The 15,595-nt window shown below is 39.5% G+C and overlaps 2 protein-coding genes across 2 annotated transcripts in view; both read left to right on the forward strand.

Annotated features, from left to right (window-relative positions):
• LOC116400968 (platelet-derived growth factor receptor beta-like) overlaps positions 1-3,647 on the forward strand; it is a 24,719-nt gene extending 21,072 nt beyond the window's left edge. Inside the window, 5 exon segments of the mRNA XM_031879096.1 lie at positions 62-161; positions 326-431; positions 2,612-2,717; positions 2,824-2,962; positions 3,058-3,647. Of these exon segments, the coding sequence (XP_031734956.1) occupies positions 62-161; positions 326-431; positions 2,612-2,717; positions 2,824-2,962; positions 3,058-3,166 (560 nt within the window). The 3' untranslated portion in view covers positions 3,167-3,647.
• A 1,431-nt stretch (positions 3,648-5,078) lies between these two features.
• On the forward strand, positions 5,079-15,284 carry LOC116400969 (macrophage colony-stimulating factor 1 receptor 2-like). The gene is made up of 8 exons (XM_031879098.1): positions 5,079-5,136; positions 11,350-11,625; positions 11,786-12,091; positions 12,194-12,330; positions 12,410-12,572; positions 12,662-13,055; positions 14,045-14,160; positions 15,052-15,284. The coding sequence occupies exons 1-8, from the start codon at positions 5,079-5,081 to the stop codon at positions 15,237-15,239; spliced, it is 1,638 nt and encodes a 545-aa protein (XP_031734958.1). The 3' UTR covers positions 15,240-15,284.
• Positions 15,285-15,595: the final 311 nt, after the last annotated feature.

The raw sequence follows: 15,595 nt of genomic DNA on the forward strand, positions 1-15,595 counted from the left end.
ACAGTGTAAACCAGTATACATCAACACACACCAGTCTAAACCAGTATGCTGTGTTTTCAAGGTGCTAGTCCGTACCCTGACCTCCCTCTGAACCAGGACTTCTACTCTTCTCTGCAGAGAGGCTACAGGATGAGTGGACCTGAACTGGCTCCTCTCAACATGTAGGACACTAACTAACGCTGATATGTTCACGTTTATTTCTTACGTCTTGAATGTTTCTAGTTTCTTCTCCAAGTGAAGCTCTGCTCTGTTCCTCCTGAAGTTGACCAAAGGAAATCTCTGAGAGTCCAACGTGGGTTAAATTGTCTTTGTGTTCTGTCTTCAGGTATGATCTGATAAAACAGTGTTGGGACGAGAAACCTGAGTCCAGACCGTCTTTCTCCTCTCTGGTCATCTCCGTGGGCAACATGTTGACTGACAACTACAAAAAGGTACCAAACTACTACCCGTTGGGCCCTGGCCCTATTTTTAGGCCTCTGCTCGAAAATTGCATAGCTATACTAAAAAGACTGTAATTCTGTAACTACAAGGTCTATTTTAATAATGTTGATGTTATAATACAGGTAACACTTGTGAGATTTGTTCAGATGTGTAAATATTGTGTATATGTTACTGGTTAATAGTAAATGAAGATGGCACACAGCTGAAATTGAAAAGTTTCAGGTTCACCTGAAAAAAAGCAAACCCTAAAAACTCTCCCAAATCATAGCACGTCAGCAGTCTCTCTGCACATTTTTGCTTCGATAAAGTGAAGCAAAAAAAAGTTAGAGAGGTTTTAGTACAGATAGGTCACTCGAGGTCGAGCACAATTGTCATTTTGGAACCAGCTGTTCCTTTTATATACTATATAACTTTATATTTCACTTGTTTTATCATTAATAGTATTCAATCCATCCAAATTCAGCAGTTTGGCATCATTTTGAGAGCCTGAGGCCTCTCTAAACCCTGTCTATGTCTGTGAACCACGGATCAATTCTCGTCTGCCTGTCTATGTGAGGCTTTTTTCAGCCTGTGATTGGCCAATTCCAGACTATGACACCTCTTTAGACGCGTCAGAGTCTCAGGAATGCATTGGGGGACACATGGGCTTGATTGATAGAATCGTTAGCCGGAAAAAAACAAAACTGTGCCGTGCGTCGCCCTGCGTAAAAACGGATTAGTCATAAGTGAATTCCCTTCCCCCCACGGTCCCCCAGGCTTGTCTGGCCCCCCTTCCTCCAGGAAACACTTAAAAAAACACAGGAAATATGTATCTTTGTAATGGTTTCACGGAGAGAAATTCTGAAGATATCTCTGGATTCTGTGTCGAATTGTCGTGCTTTCTGATGTATTGGTCGGCTGTGTTAGCCGTTAGCTTTTTGTTCGTAGCATTGTCCGGAGTGCATGGCTCGCTGAGTCATGGCGAAAAATACGTGATATTGTGGTACATCTTCTAGATATTATATTAGTTTGTGTATAATTGTGTTTGCAGTGTGTAAAATGGCTTACATGATATTTTTGCCCATAATCTCTTCGCTAAGTGGGTATATAACGTGTGTAGCATTCATAATAGTCATTTCTGAGAAGTGCATTCTACGACACGCTGTACGCTAAACTTTCTCCGTAGCCCCCCGCTGGGGGGGCTCTCGGGTAAGGAAGGTTAATATCCTTTATTATATAGTTTATAATTTTACATGTGCCTCTAAAAAAGTCACACAGTTTATAACTCATAAAATAACATCCATTACAAGAAGTCTGACCTTCTACTGTTAAACACAAAGACTCTTCATCACAAGATGACCACGTCAAACAAATCACCAGAACTGCCTTTTTCCACTTAAAAAACATGGCCCGTCTCCGCCCATCACTCTCCTCATCTGCTGCTGAAACTCTGATCCACGCCTTCATCACCTCCAGAATTGACTACTGCAACAGCATTCTTCATGGCACATCATCCAAAATCCTAAATAAACTCCAGTACATCCAGAACTCTGCTGCTCGCCTCCTCACCCGCTCCCGCTCCCATGACCAAATCACCCCTGTTCTCCAGAACCTCCACTGGCTCCCCGTCCCACAACGGATCCAATACAAAATCGTTCTCTTCACTCATAAAGCCCTCCACAATCAGGCCCCCTCCTACCTCACCGACCTGCTCCACCACCACACTCCACCCCGTCGGCTCCGCTCCTCTGATGCCAACCACTTCCACTCAGGACCAAGCACCGGACATGGACAGAGCCTTCTCCATATCTGCCCCCTCCCTCTGGAACTCTCTCCCCAAACACATCCGAGACTGCACTGACCTCTCCACATTCAAATCACAGATCAAAACCCACCTGTTCAAAACTGCTTTTAATGTGTGACCGATATTGTGTATTTTATGTTTTTAGTGTATTGCTTTTATATATAATGATTTTAATGTAAAGTGTCTTTGAGTATTCTGAAAAGCGCTATATAAATAAAATGTATTATTATTATTATTATTGTTATAAGATCAGTGTTTCCTGTTTATTACAAAGACTCTTTGTAGAGAACGTGTAACCCTGATGTTCTATGTTTTATTTCTGGAGTTCTCTTTACAACGGTTCCTTAAGATCCAGTTGGGTCACTTATTGTTGTTGTTTCTCGTCAGCGTTACCTCCAGCTGACCGAGGACTTCCTGAACGGTGACAGTCCGGCTGTTGCACGATCCAGATGGAGTCCTTCTGGACAGAATGACGGACAAACGGCCACAAGCAGTCAGAATCTCATGGATTACTTTATTGATATGTTTCTGATCAGTGAAGCTAAACTCACCAGACCCCCCCCACACACACACACACAAACCTTCTGTGTTGTTTACAGGAAGCCCCGCCCCTCAAGTGACCGTTCAACTGTTTGAGACGGAGCCAGAGGAGGCAGGCTTCTCCCACGGTACCTACATCATCCCCAACACCGACGTCACCATAGAAACCAGCGGAGGCGCTGCGCTGGACGCAGTCAGGTACGAACAATAAACATATATATATGTATGTTTATATAATGTTGATCAATTATTGTTCAATTGTTGTTCAAATGCTGTGCATTTCATGATGACAGCCCTCAGCTGTCAAAGTCACAGGAAGTGACACCATCAGAGGACAGACAGGAAGTCGAGGAACCTCCCGATTCGCCACGCAGTTGTGACGAAGAGGAGAGCTGCCTGTGAAAGGATCAGCTGCCTTCCAAACTGGATGAAGGGCTTAAATAACCTAAAGTAGTCTTCCTGCCAGGCAGAACATAGGGCCGTATCTGACTGTATCTGAACCGCATCTGAACCTTTTAGTCATAACATGACATCATCGACAGACAGTGACAAGGTTCTGCTGGAATATTAGGGTTATTTTACCCAAAGTGAAGACTGTAAGGCTGCCATATGAAAAGAGCTTTGAAACTTGTTTTTTAATCATTTTTTAATCGCCTCCACAAACATAAACAATATTTCTATATTAAGTAAACTGCAGCAGGTCCTGAATCTGATTTATAACATCATAATATTCAGCTGCATTGTCTTTATTTACTTTGTAGTATTCTGAAGTGTCTGTGTATATCTGTGTTATAATCTTTTTTATGTTTATTCAAACTGCTTTTAGACAGACTGATCTGATTCATGTTGAACTTTATCAAATAAATATCAAAATAAAATCCAAGGATAAAATCCTTTGTCAGTTTGTTAAATATCCTATGAATCAAACTTAGTTTAAAAGTTTTATAATTATTTTCAAATAAGTCGCTTTTAATGATTAAATAAAAGAGAATTTATGTTTATTATGTGACTTTAAGTCCTGATGAAGCTGATTTATGAAAATCCCACTTTTAATGAATGAAACATAAAGAAACTTTAACTTTAAATTGTTTATCATGAAACGTGACGTTAAAAACATAAAAAGACATTTTGTCTTATTAAAGATCAACTTATTATAGAAGCCTTTGATGTTTATCGATGGAGAACCAACATTAATATCTGTGTTACCATAAATCCGCCATTTAATCGCAGTGTTCATAATAACTTTTGTAACATCTGAAAATCTGCTTGTGCAACTTTTCTTACTTCCTGTTGGAACAAAGAAGTTCACAAAAGTGCTGAATGTTAAAAAATAAATCCTGAAACTTCCTCATTTTCTCTGAAAGTTCAAACACATCAAGTTTGTTTCTCTCAAGTATTTAATGAACATCGAATGAAACAAAGTACATTTACTCAACTACTACACTTAAGTACTAATACCTCAGAGGTAAATATTGTATATTTTACCGTACTACACCTCAGAAAAAGGTAATGTACTCTATTACATCTCAGCAGTACATATTGTACTTTTATAAACTACATCTTAGAGGTAAATATTGTACTTTTATAAACTACATCTCAGAGGTAAATATTGTACTTTTGTATTCTAAATCTTAGAGGTAAATATTGTACTTTTATAAACTACATCTTCGAGGTCAATATTGTACTTTTATAAACTACATCTCAGAGGTAAATATTGTACTTTTATAAACTACATCTTAGAGGTAAATATTGTACTTTTATAAACAACATCTCAGAAGTAAGTATTGTACTTTTATAAACTACATCTCAGAGGTAAATATTGTACTTTTATAAACTACATCTTAGAGGTAGATATTGTACTTGTATATACTAAATCTTAGAGGTAAATATTGTACTTTTTCCTTCACTACAACTCAGAGGTAAATATTGTATTTTTACAAACTACATGTCAGAGTTAAATATTGTACTTTTAAATGTACTACATCTCAGAGGTAAATATTGTACTTTGTACTGTACTACATCTTATCAGTAAATATTGTACTTTTATAAACTACATGTCAGAGTTAAATATTGTACTTTTAAATGTACTACATCTCAGAGGTAGATGTTGTACTTTATACTATACGACATATTTTCATTCCCCTCCTGTCCAGTGAAAACCACCTATCTCCAGATATGTTGATGTTGCTTGGTGTGTGGGGGGCGGGGGTTTGTGGTAGAAGAGGGAGGAGCTTGGTGGGTGGCGTTATGTTGCTGAGAGGAAGTTGTCTCCTTCAGTTTGACTTGAAACAGTCTGAAGAACAGAGAGAGAGAGATGAAAGTCTATTCTCTGCTGCTGTCGATCGCCCTCAGCTGCTGCTGCTCTGCTGAAGGTCAGAAAACGAAAAAGTCTTTATTAACTGTTTATTACACATCTACTAATGATTTATTAGTGGTTTATTATCTTGATAGTGAAACATTATCTCTCAACAATATGATTCATGTAGGGTTTAAATGTTCTAATATCGATGTATACGTCCATTAATAAATACGTGATGTTAAACAATAACAGAAACAGAAATCATCTGTTTGTGTAAACAAAACAAACATAAACTGCTGTCAGCTATAACTCTGTATCTTTAATATTAATACATCATCATTTATAAACGTCTAATAACATTTGAACGCTCATACAATCCTCAATATTCCCTCAATTATTTTTACTGTAATAAACACTTAATGACTATTTATTGAGGCCTATTAAATGTTTACTAGCATATAATAACTCTTCACACAGACTTTAAAGAACAAAATGTAAAATATTTATATTTATTATTATCATTATTATCATTGTTATCAATATTATCATCATTATTATCATTACTATAATCATTATTATTATCATCATTCGTATCATCATTAATATCATTATTATAATAATTATTATCATTAATATCATCATTATGATCATTACTATTATCATTCTGTAGATTTTAGGTTGTTTTATCAGCTGTTGGATGCAGAGAAGTATTTCAATGTTTTTGTTTGTGGAAACAGAAAAGTGTGGAAATGCTGATCAAAACAAATCAATAATCTGAAGTTTTCATTATTAATAAAGAGTTCTGAACTTGTGACCTTCTGACATCCAAACATGTTTCAAAAATACTTTTAATATTTGTTTACAAATTGCTGAAAAAGATAATTAGATACACTACTATTACTACTACCACTACTTCTACCACTACTACTTATTCTACTACGACTACTACTACTTCTACCACTACAACTACTACTTCTTCTACTACGACTACTACTACTACTACTACTACTACTTCTACTACTACTACTACTTATTCTACTACGACTACTACTACTACTACTTCTACCACTACTACTACTACTTCTACTACTACAAMAACTACTTATTCTACTACAACTACTACTACTACTACTTCTTCTACTACGACTACTACTACTACTACTTCTACCACTACTACTACTACTACTTCTACTACTACCAGCCCCGCTACTACAACTGCTACTACTAGTTCTGTTACTATGTTACATCCACTGTTACACCCACTACTACTACTTATTGAAAGTCTACTGCTACTAGTACTACAACTACTACTACCCATAAGAGAGGTCAGTGGATGTAAACACATTGCCTTGGTAACCAGTTCCTTCACCACTCCCACCGTCGTCAACAAAGAAGAAGTGAGACGAGGAAGTGAGAGAAAGAGAGAGACCCTCACACACACACACACACTCACGGGATAATGAGTGTGTCTTGTGGTCTCTGGAGAAAATGTGTTTCCTGCCCCCCCCCCCCCCCCCACACACACAAAACCTCCTAACTGGACTTTAAAATGACGAAACTCTAGCAAACTATTATGTGAGAATCTGTTGAAAAACTAACTAATCAATCAAAAGGACGTCATACTACTACCATATACTAATACTATATATTTAAATATATACAGTATAAATATATATATATATATATATATATATATATATATATATATTTATATATATATATAAATATACAGCAGCTCATGTTGTGTTCACTGACCCTGCAGAGAAATTACCTTCACATCATGTGTTTTGTGTATAGTTTCTCTTTAATAAATATATAGCAGTACTTTTCACATATTTAACCCATTAATAATCATTTAATAATAATTAAGTCCTGCTGTGAAACATTGAGCTGTGAGTCACAAATGAAACTCTGAAGTTACACAACTTCTCCTTTGTGATGTTGTTTAAAGGATCTGTCTGATTAAGGAAGAGGTTTTACTTCTGATCCTGTTTTTATGCTTCAGAGCTTCGGCTCATTAAAAAGGTTCAACCTCAACATTGATGGACCGACTTAATGTCACCTGGTAGACATTAGTGTCACCTGGAACACCTTAATGTCACCTGGAACACCTTAATGTCACCTGGACCAACTTAGTGTTACCTGGAACATGTTAATATCACATGGAACATCTTTGTGTTACCTGGAACACCTTAGTGTCATGTGAAACACCTTAATGTCACCTGGAACACCTTAATGTCACCTGGAACACCTTAATGATACCTGGACCAACTTAGTGTCACCTGGAATATCTTAATGATACCTGGACCTACTTAATGTCACCTGGAACACTTAATGATACCTGGACCAACTTAGTGTCACCTGGAACACCTTAATGTCACCTGGAACACCTTAATGTTACCTGGACCAGCTTCATTTTACCTGGACCAACTTCAACTTATCTGGACCAGCTTCATTTTACCTGGACCAACTTCAACTCACCTGGACCAACTTCATGTTACCTGGACCAACTTCAACTGACCTGGACCAGCTTCATCTGACCTGCACCAGCTTCAATTTACCTGGACCATGTCACCTGGCTACCTACATGTCACCTGGACCAGCTAAACATCACTTTGACAAACTTCATGTCACCTGGATCTACTACAAGTCACCTGAACCAACTTCAGGTCACCTGGATGGGCTTAAAGCCACCTGGACCATGAAACCAGGATTGACTTCAAGTCCCATATGCTGCATATCATGAAACCTGGACCGAATCATGTCACCTGTACCAGCTTCATGTCACCTGGACCGACTGCATGTTACCTGGACCAGCTTGGACCAGATGACTTGAAGGTGAACCCAACCCAGATGATTTTTTCAGGTGATGTTCAGGTGATGTTCAGGTGGTATTTATTAACTCAGGCCTGCTGTGCCAGGACAAATGGTTACGCTTCCTTTTAGTGTGAAACAAGCTTAAAATAATAAAACATGGCTGCAGTGTTTGTCAACCATTGGCTGAGACACCTGTCAATCAAAGCAAACACCTTTAACTCTCTTGAACTCTAAACTTACGGACCTTTATTCTGAAAATCAGTGAACGCTGTAGGTGTCGAGTAAGAACTGAAGTTCTGACTTCAGTCGTCTTCACTGCAGGTGATCACCATGACAACCAGCCTGCTGCCATGACGATGGGCGCCGCCCAGTCACCCGTCCAATTGGATGACGCCCCGCCCCCCCCGGCTGTCGGAGCTGGTCCAGGATCAGCAGCTGGACGCTCTGTGGAGGAAGGAGGTCCTGGATCTCCTCACACAGCTGGTCCTGGTCCAGAAAGGGGCCGCCAGGGGCCAGGTCCAAGTGGTGCAACTGCTCGGCACTCTGGGAACTCAGGTGGGTCTACTTTAGGTTAGTTTAAATTGAGATAAAGTTAAGTTCATCTCAGGTTTAGTTCATACCAGGTTTAGTTAAGATTTAATCTGGTTTATTTTAGATGAGGTTTAGTTAAGATTACTTTAGTTTTAGTTTCGATAACGTTTAGTTAATCTCAGGTTGCAATAGGATTTAGTTTATCTCAGATTTAGTTGAAGTTTAGAGAAGGTTTAGTCTAATTTATCTTGTGTTTAGTTTAGATAAGGTTTAGTTATGTATAGCCCAGGTTTAGTTTGGACAATGTTTAGTGTAGTTTATCTCAGTTTTAGTACATCTCAGGTTTAGCTTTTTACCTCAGGTTTAGATTAGATAATGTTTATTTTAATTTATCACAGGTTTATTTTAGGTACGATTTTCTTCAGATTATCTCTGGTTTAATTGAGTTTATCTCAGGATTAGTTTAGATAAGGTTTAGTTTATCACAGGTTTTTTTTAGTTGAGTTTAGATAAAGTTAGATAGGATTATTTTAGCTGTGTCCCATGTCAGATACATAAAGTCTGGATCCAGACTTAATACATCTGGTCTAATCTGATCTGATCTAAAGAAATATTCTAATAATCAACCTGAACTGTTCCAAGATCACATATTTACTATCTCGACATCTAGTCTGATCCAGTTTAACTAATCTAACCTAAACTAATCTGTCCTCAGGGTTCACAGCAGATCCAGGATCTGCAGAATTTGGCTCGTCACCAGAGTCTGCTGGTTGAAAACCACCAAGCTTTACTTCTGCAGACGTCACGCATCGCCACCCATCTGCAGGAGATCACCAAGAAACCTGCTGCCAGCCAATGAGTGCCTCTGATTCTCCCAAAGCAGCCAATGAGATCCAGCTAACCAATTAACATCTAACCTTTTAATCAATACTAATTATTTATAGTATGCTGATAGATTTAAACACAAAAACACATTTATAATATTTTTTTCTTAGATCAAGAATCAGAGAATTGTTTAAATATAAAAACATGTTTCATTAAATCAACAGCTTGGGTTGGAACTTCTTTTTTTGTTGTGATTTCACTCGTATTTCCTGTTCCATCTTTAAAAAAATAAAGTAATGTTTTATCCTCCATCCAGTGGTTGTGTTTCTGTGTATTCAAGTATATTATATTATATATTATGATTATTATTGTTGTTACTGTGGTGTTCCTCAAGGTTCTGTCCTGGTCCGATGTGATTCTCTCTCTATATGCTTGGGCAGAAATGTAATGATGAGTCATTTTAAACATATCTTCTACCATTATTATGGAGACGATATTCAATTATACATTAAGTTTAAGGCTCGAAATGTTGAAGAGAATGCCTCAACTCCATAAAGAATAGGATGTCAGATCATTTTCTAGAGCTGAAGTTCTTATTAAAGGTAAAGTAAAGTTGTGAATTCAAGCAAAAGCACTTAGTTAGGTTTAAGAAGAACAACCTGGTTCAGCTTAAAGTAAGTAAACTAAGTAAAACGTAAACAACGTAACATAAAACACGTCATAAACATCACGAACAAAACCTCTAAATAACTCAACACTTTGGGACACTAAAATTATTCATGTTTTATTTATTATTATTAGTGCTGGGCAAGTTAACGCGTTAATTTCGCGTTAACGCATTCATTAATTAACGCCGACAATTATTTTATCGTGCGTTAACGCATTTTTCAAATGTATTATAATTTTTTTTTATTATTATTTTTTTATTGAAAGACAAGAGACAATACATATACATAACAACAAGATGATGACAAGAACAGTGGGATAAAAGCCAGCAAACATCCTATAGTCAGTTGTGTGTGTGTGTGTGTGTGAACGTGTGTGTGTATGTCCTTGAGCCTTTTGAGATGGGAAAAAAATAATAATAATAATTAAAAAACAACAACAAAAAAAAACAGGTAAGTATTTTAAATTTATTATTATTGTAACAGACTGTCTCATGTGTATCGTTTTGTATTGGAGATATGATGTCCCTTCAGGGTTGCCGTAGAGAAAAGGCGACTTCCACTTCTGGTTGGGGGGGGGGGGGGGGCCAGAAAAAAAGAGAGAAGCTGCACCAGCTGTTGCTCTCCCTGGAGACTACTGGACATCGCTACAGTAAAGTCAGCAGACACTCAGATCTCCGTGGTCAACTCAGCAGACACTTACATGTTAGTGCACCTATATGCTAACATTCATGGTAAACGCATTTAAACGGCACAGATCGGGAGCGAGCGAAGGACTTTGAAAGTTAGCGGAAACATTAATGTGAGACAACATCCGGTTTCTTCAGACAAACATCCGGTTTTCAGAATAAGATGCCAACAAAGTATGAATTATATTCACATTAAGTATAAAACATGCTACCTGCATCTCGTGAACCAAATGTTATTGCCCTTTAGTTCATATAGCAGTACTTTTAAAATAAAAGTGCGCAATACACTACTTTTAATTCATTGTTGAACTTTGCCATAACAATGCGATTAATCGCAAAAAATCCATGCGATTAATCGCGATTAAATATTTTAATTGTTGCCCAGCACTAATTATTGTTATTATTATTAATATACTTTTTAAATTGTCCAACACATTCACCAGCTGGTCTCTAACCGTGTCTTTGTGCTGTAAAGTTTACCTGAACAGGTAGTCTAGTGGAGGTTCACCTTTATGCTAATTTCCTCTGACATGTAGTCGCGAGGAACCTGGAGAGAAAAAATCAAATGATTTTGTTCCAGAAGCTCGACTCTGTAAAAGCTCCTCAAACTAAAGAGAGAAAAGTTTATCAGAGCCATAAACAACACCACATGTGGGCGTGGTCATACCGAGTGGGCGTGGTCACCACGTGTGGGCGTGGTCATGTGGTGTTTTTGTTTTGAGTTGCTGTTAAACTGATGTTACTGTTTGTTTGTTCCAGATGATCCGGATCCTCCGTCGATCCATCTGAACTCCATCTTCCAGCCAAACCAAACCGAGGTTCCTCTGACCGCCGGCTCCGCCTTCAACCTCAGCTGTCATGGCACCGGTTCGGTCCGTTGGACCAGCACCGCGCTCAATCTCCTCTACTGGGACAGACTGCAGAACCCAGTGGAGGTCAGGAAGTCACACCCCAGACACACTGGAACCTACAGCTGTGGGTACACCAACCAGAGCCTGAAACACCTGGACACCTGGATACACCTGTATTTCACAGGTAAGATCAGCTGAGGCCATGCCCCCCGGGGCTGGATCCAAACGAGTCTTCAAAGTATTGAGCTGAAGTCAGATTTCATAGACTTGTCGAGACTCTTTTTTGTAGCATTCATCATCTGTTAAAAATGACCTTGGTATCCCACAATGCATCTCTCTCACAGACCCAGATGACACCTCCAGTGTGTTCGTCACACCTCGCGCCAGCCCTTCTCTCAAGGAGGGCCAGGACTTCCTGTTCATGTGTCTGCTCACCGACCCGTCTGTCACCGACCTCAGCCTCCAATTGGCAGACACCCCCGGGACCAAGGGGCGGGGCCTGCCCCAGGGCATGAACGTGACGTTTGACCCTAAGAAAGGAGCCCTGGTCCAAGACCTGCAGACGTCGTTCAGAGGACGATACGTTTGTTCCGGCTGGAAGGACAGAAAGCAGTTCAGATCCACATCTGTCAACCTGGTGGTGGTGTCTAGTAAGACCTGTCTGTCTTCTGCCATCTGATTTACATTTCTAGCTGTCTGTCCCCCAATGACTTCTCTGTCTACCTCGTATCTGTCTGCCTGTCTGTCTGCAGGGCTACGTCATCCTCCCTCCCTGTCCGTCAGTCAGCATCACTCGGTGCGTCTGGAAGGAGAGAACTTTGAGGTCACCTGTCTGACCAGTAACCCCAACCACTTCTACAACGTCACCTGGAACCACCCGAACACAAAGGTCAGACGTCACCTGCTCGTCTTCACCCACGACAGACTTTCTGTTTTTTATATTCATCGGTTCTTTGGTTTCCTTCCAGACGCAGAATGTCACTGCCAGCTCTCGCTATATCAACCACCGCCTGTACATCAACAGCACCGTGAGGGTCTCACCTGTCAGTCGGACTCACGGTGGCACCTACACCTGTACCGCTGTCAACGAGGCGGGGGCCGCCACAGACACCACACAGCTCAGGGTTCTGGGTAAGAGAATCTATCAAATGAGCCTATAAGCATAATGATGGAGGGACTTAATATTAACTGTCTCTCCTCTTCATCGTCTTCCTCACCAGACCGTGCCTACCTGAGGATCTACCTGCAGCCGATGCATCAAGCTAACGCTAACGCTAAGACCATAGAGGTCAACGACAGCCTGGGTGCTAATGTTAGCAGCATGCTAACGGAGGTGCAAGGAGAGCTAGAAGCTAACGTTAGCAGCGGTACCCTGGAAGTGAATGGAAAAATTCTTGCTAACTTTAGCACCAATCAACTGGATGTGAATGGGGCTAGCGGTGCTAACGTTAGCGGCGGTAGCACGGTGGAGGTGTACGAAGGTCGAGATGTGACGTTGACCTTTGTGATCGAAGCGTATCCTCCAATCAGGAGCCAGTGCTGGACGACGACGACACACGTCAATAATAACAACTATACGGTGTACCAGGAGCACTACGCTCCTAACGGCTACAGGTTAGCATGCTAACAAACACACGCTAGCATTCTCACATTTGTAGACCTGCTGCACCACCATGAGGAGGTGCTCTTGATATGAAGTTCTATTGTTATAGGTTATTAGTTATATAGATATATATTGTTGGTGTTGTTCATATGAAGGTCTATTGTTATAGGTTATTAGTTTTATAGATATATATTGTTGGTGTTGTTCATATGAAGGTATATTGTTATAGGTTATTAGTTTTATAGATATATATTGTTGGTGTTGTTCATATGAAGGCCTATTGTCAGTGTTGTTCATATGAAGGTCTATTGTTAGTGTTTGTAGTGACCGTTGCTTCCCAATAAAAAGTCACTACGGTTGCTGAAATGTTTGTTCTGATGCGTGCCATAAATTAGGAAGTCCAGTTTCCAATATAGGCATGTTATTTCTCACATTATCAGAGTTCCACCACTTTCTCTTCAGTTATGCATTTTCTCCATAAACCAATAAATCATAACATTTACATTCGTTAAATGTGCACGGTCAAAAACTGTTTGCTTCTGCTATTAGCAACAACCTGTGTCCAAAGACCCCACTGATTATATTACCTGTGCCCTGATTCACACCGGCACTACGCCCCCGTGTGGTGGGAGGTTGTACAAAAACAAAAACAACAAAATGGCTCTTACAGTGTTGTTCATATGAAGGTCTATTGTTAGTGTTGTTCATATGAAGGTCTATTGTTATAGGTTATTAGTTTTATAGATATATACTGTTGGTGTTGTTCATATGAAGGTCCATTGTTGTAGGCTATTAGTTTTATAGATATACATTGTTGGTGTTGTTCATATGAAGGTCTATTGTTAGTGTTGTTCATATGAAGGTCTATTGTTGTAGGTTATTAGTTTTATAGATATATATTGTTGGTGTTGTTCATATGAAGGTCTATTGTTAGTGTTGTTCATATGAAGGTCTATTGTTGTAGGTTATTAGTTTTATAGATATATTGTTGGTGTTGCAGGTCGGAGGCCAGCTTGTTGCTGCGGCGGATTCGTCAGGAGGATCGAGGTCGATACTCGTTCCACTTTGTTAACTCGTTCTTCAACGGCACGAAGAACATCGACCTCCGAATCTACTGTAAGAAGCCTTTCCCCCTCATCCTCATTCTCCTCTTCTTCTTCTTCCCTGACCCTGCAGCTTCCCCTTTTTCTTCTTCTGATTATCAAATGATCTCTAAGCTTTAACGACCTGTAAATCAGTTATGTTTTCTTATTTTATCAGTTATCTTTATTTCCTGTTTTACTTTGTGTTTCTTAGCTCTCCTCTCGTTTCAGGTCACTTCACTTCCTGTCTATGTGTTTTCCCGCCACTGTGATTGTCTGCCCCGCCCCCTTATTGATCCCACCTGTCTCATCACCATCACCTGCCACAGTATTTAAACCCTGTGTTCGTCCTCTCTGTGAAGAGGTCCAGGGATTTCCTAGTGTCATGGTCTTTCTGATCTCGCCTGATTTGCCTGTTCTTCTTGGGTCGACTGTGGCTCAGTGGAAGAGCGGGTCGTCCTTTTATCAGAGGATCGTTGGTTCAATCCCCGGCTCCACTAGTCCATGTCAATGTCTCCTTGAGCAAGACATTTAACCTTTAATTGCTCCCGTATGAATGTTGTATGAATGTTAGTTAGTCCTGATGGACAGGTGTCACCTTGAATAGTAGCTCCTCCCATCAGTGTATGAATGAGTGAATGATGACGTGTAGTGTTAAAGAGCTTTGAGTGGTCAGAAGACTAGAAATAGGAAACACAAGTACAATTATACAAGTACAGTTTATTTACCGCCTACCCGTTTACTGAAGTACTGAAGTAAAGGCTTTGGGGTCTTGTTGTCTGGGTCAGAACTACTGAGTTCTGTTTTCTCTGTTGAGTCGTATTAAATAAAGTCAACTTTACTTTCATTCATCAAATTGTGTTCTTTATTTTAGACTTCTGTTGCTGTTTAAATCTTCTCATCAAACTAAAACATGTTCCTTCAGGTTCTCCGAAAGCCATCATCAGTGTGCAGAACGACACTCTGACCTGCTACAGCTCTGGATATCCGTTACCCACAATCCTCTGGTTCATCTGCCCCGGGGTCACCGACACGTATGTATATAAATTAACTGAATTGCTGTCAGCATCCTCAACAGGTAGTTCATTACAGACAACATCCTGTGAAGTTTAGGTGTGTTGATTGTTAATTAGCTTCTATCTCACACCTGTTCATCAAAATTATATATATATATATATATATTAGTGCTGGGCAATGATTAAATTATTTAATCGCGATTAATCGCATGGATTTTTTGCGATTAATCGCATTGTTATGGCAAAGTCCAATAATGAATTCAAAAGTAGTGTATTGCGCACTTTTATTTTAAAAGTACTGCTATATGAACAAAAGGGCAATAACATTTGGTTCACGAGATGCAGGTAGCATGTTTTATATTTAATGTGAATATAATTCATACTTTGTTGGCATCTTATTCTGAAAACCAGATGTTCGTCTGAAGAAACCGGATGTTGTCTCACGTTAATCTT

Source organism: Anarrhichthys ocellatus, unplaced genomic scaffold (genome assembly GCF_004355925.1).
Source record: "Anarrhichthys ocellatus isolate YVR2014 unplaced genomic scaffold, GSC_Weel_1.0 scaffold226, whole genome shotgun sequence".
NCBI classification, from domain to species: domain Eukaryota; kingdom Metazoa; phylum Chordata; class Actinopteri; order Perciformes; family Anarhichadidae; genus Anarrhichthys; species Anarrhichthys ocellatus.

What these genes read in the sequence shown, in the direction of transcription:
- LOC116400969 (XM_031879098.1), top strand. Translation starts at nt 5,079, where the DNA reads ATGAAAGTCTATTCTCTGCTGCTGTCGATCGCCCTCAGCTGCTGCTGC. An exon ending in GATACACCTGTATTTCACAG is followed by an intron (nt 11,626 to 11,785) that starts GTAAGATCAGCT and finishes TCTCTCTCACAG; the next exon opens with ACCCAGATGACACCTCCAGT. An exon ending in CACACAGCTCAGGGTTCTGG is followed by an intron (nt 12,573 to 12,661) that starts GTAAGAGAATCT and finishes CTTCCTCACCAG; the next exon opens with ACCGTGCCTACCTGAGGATC.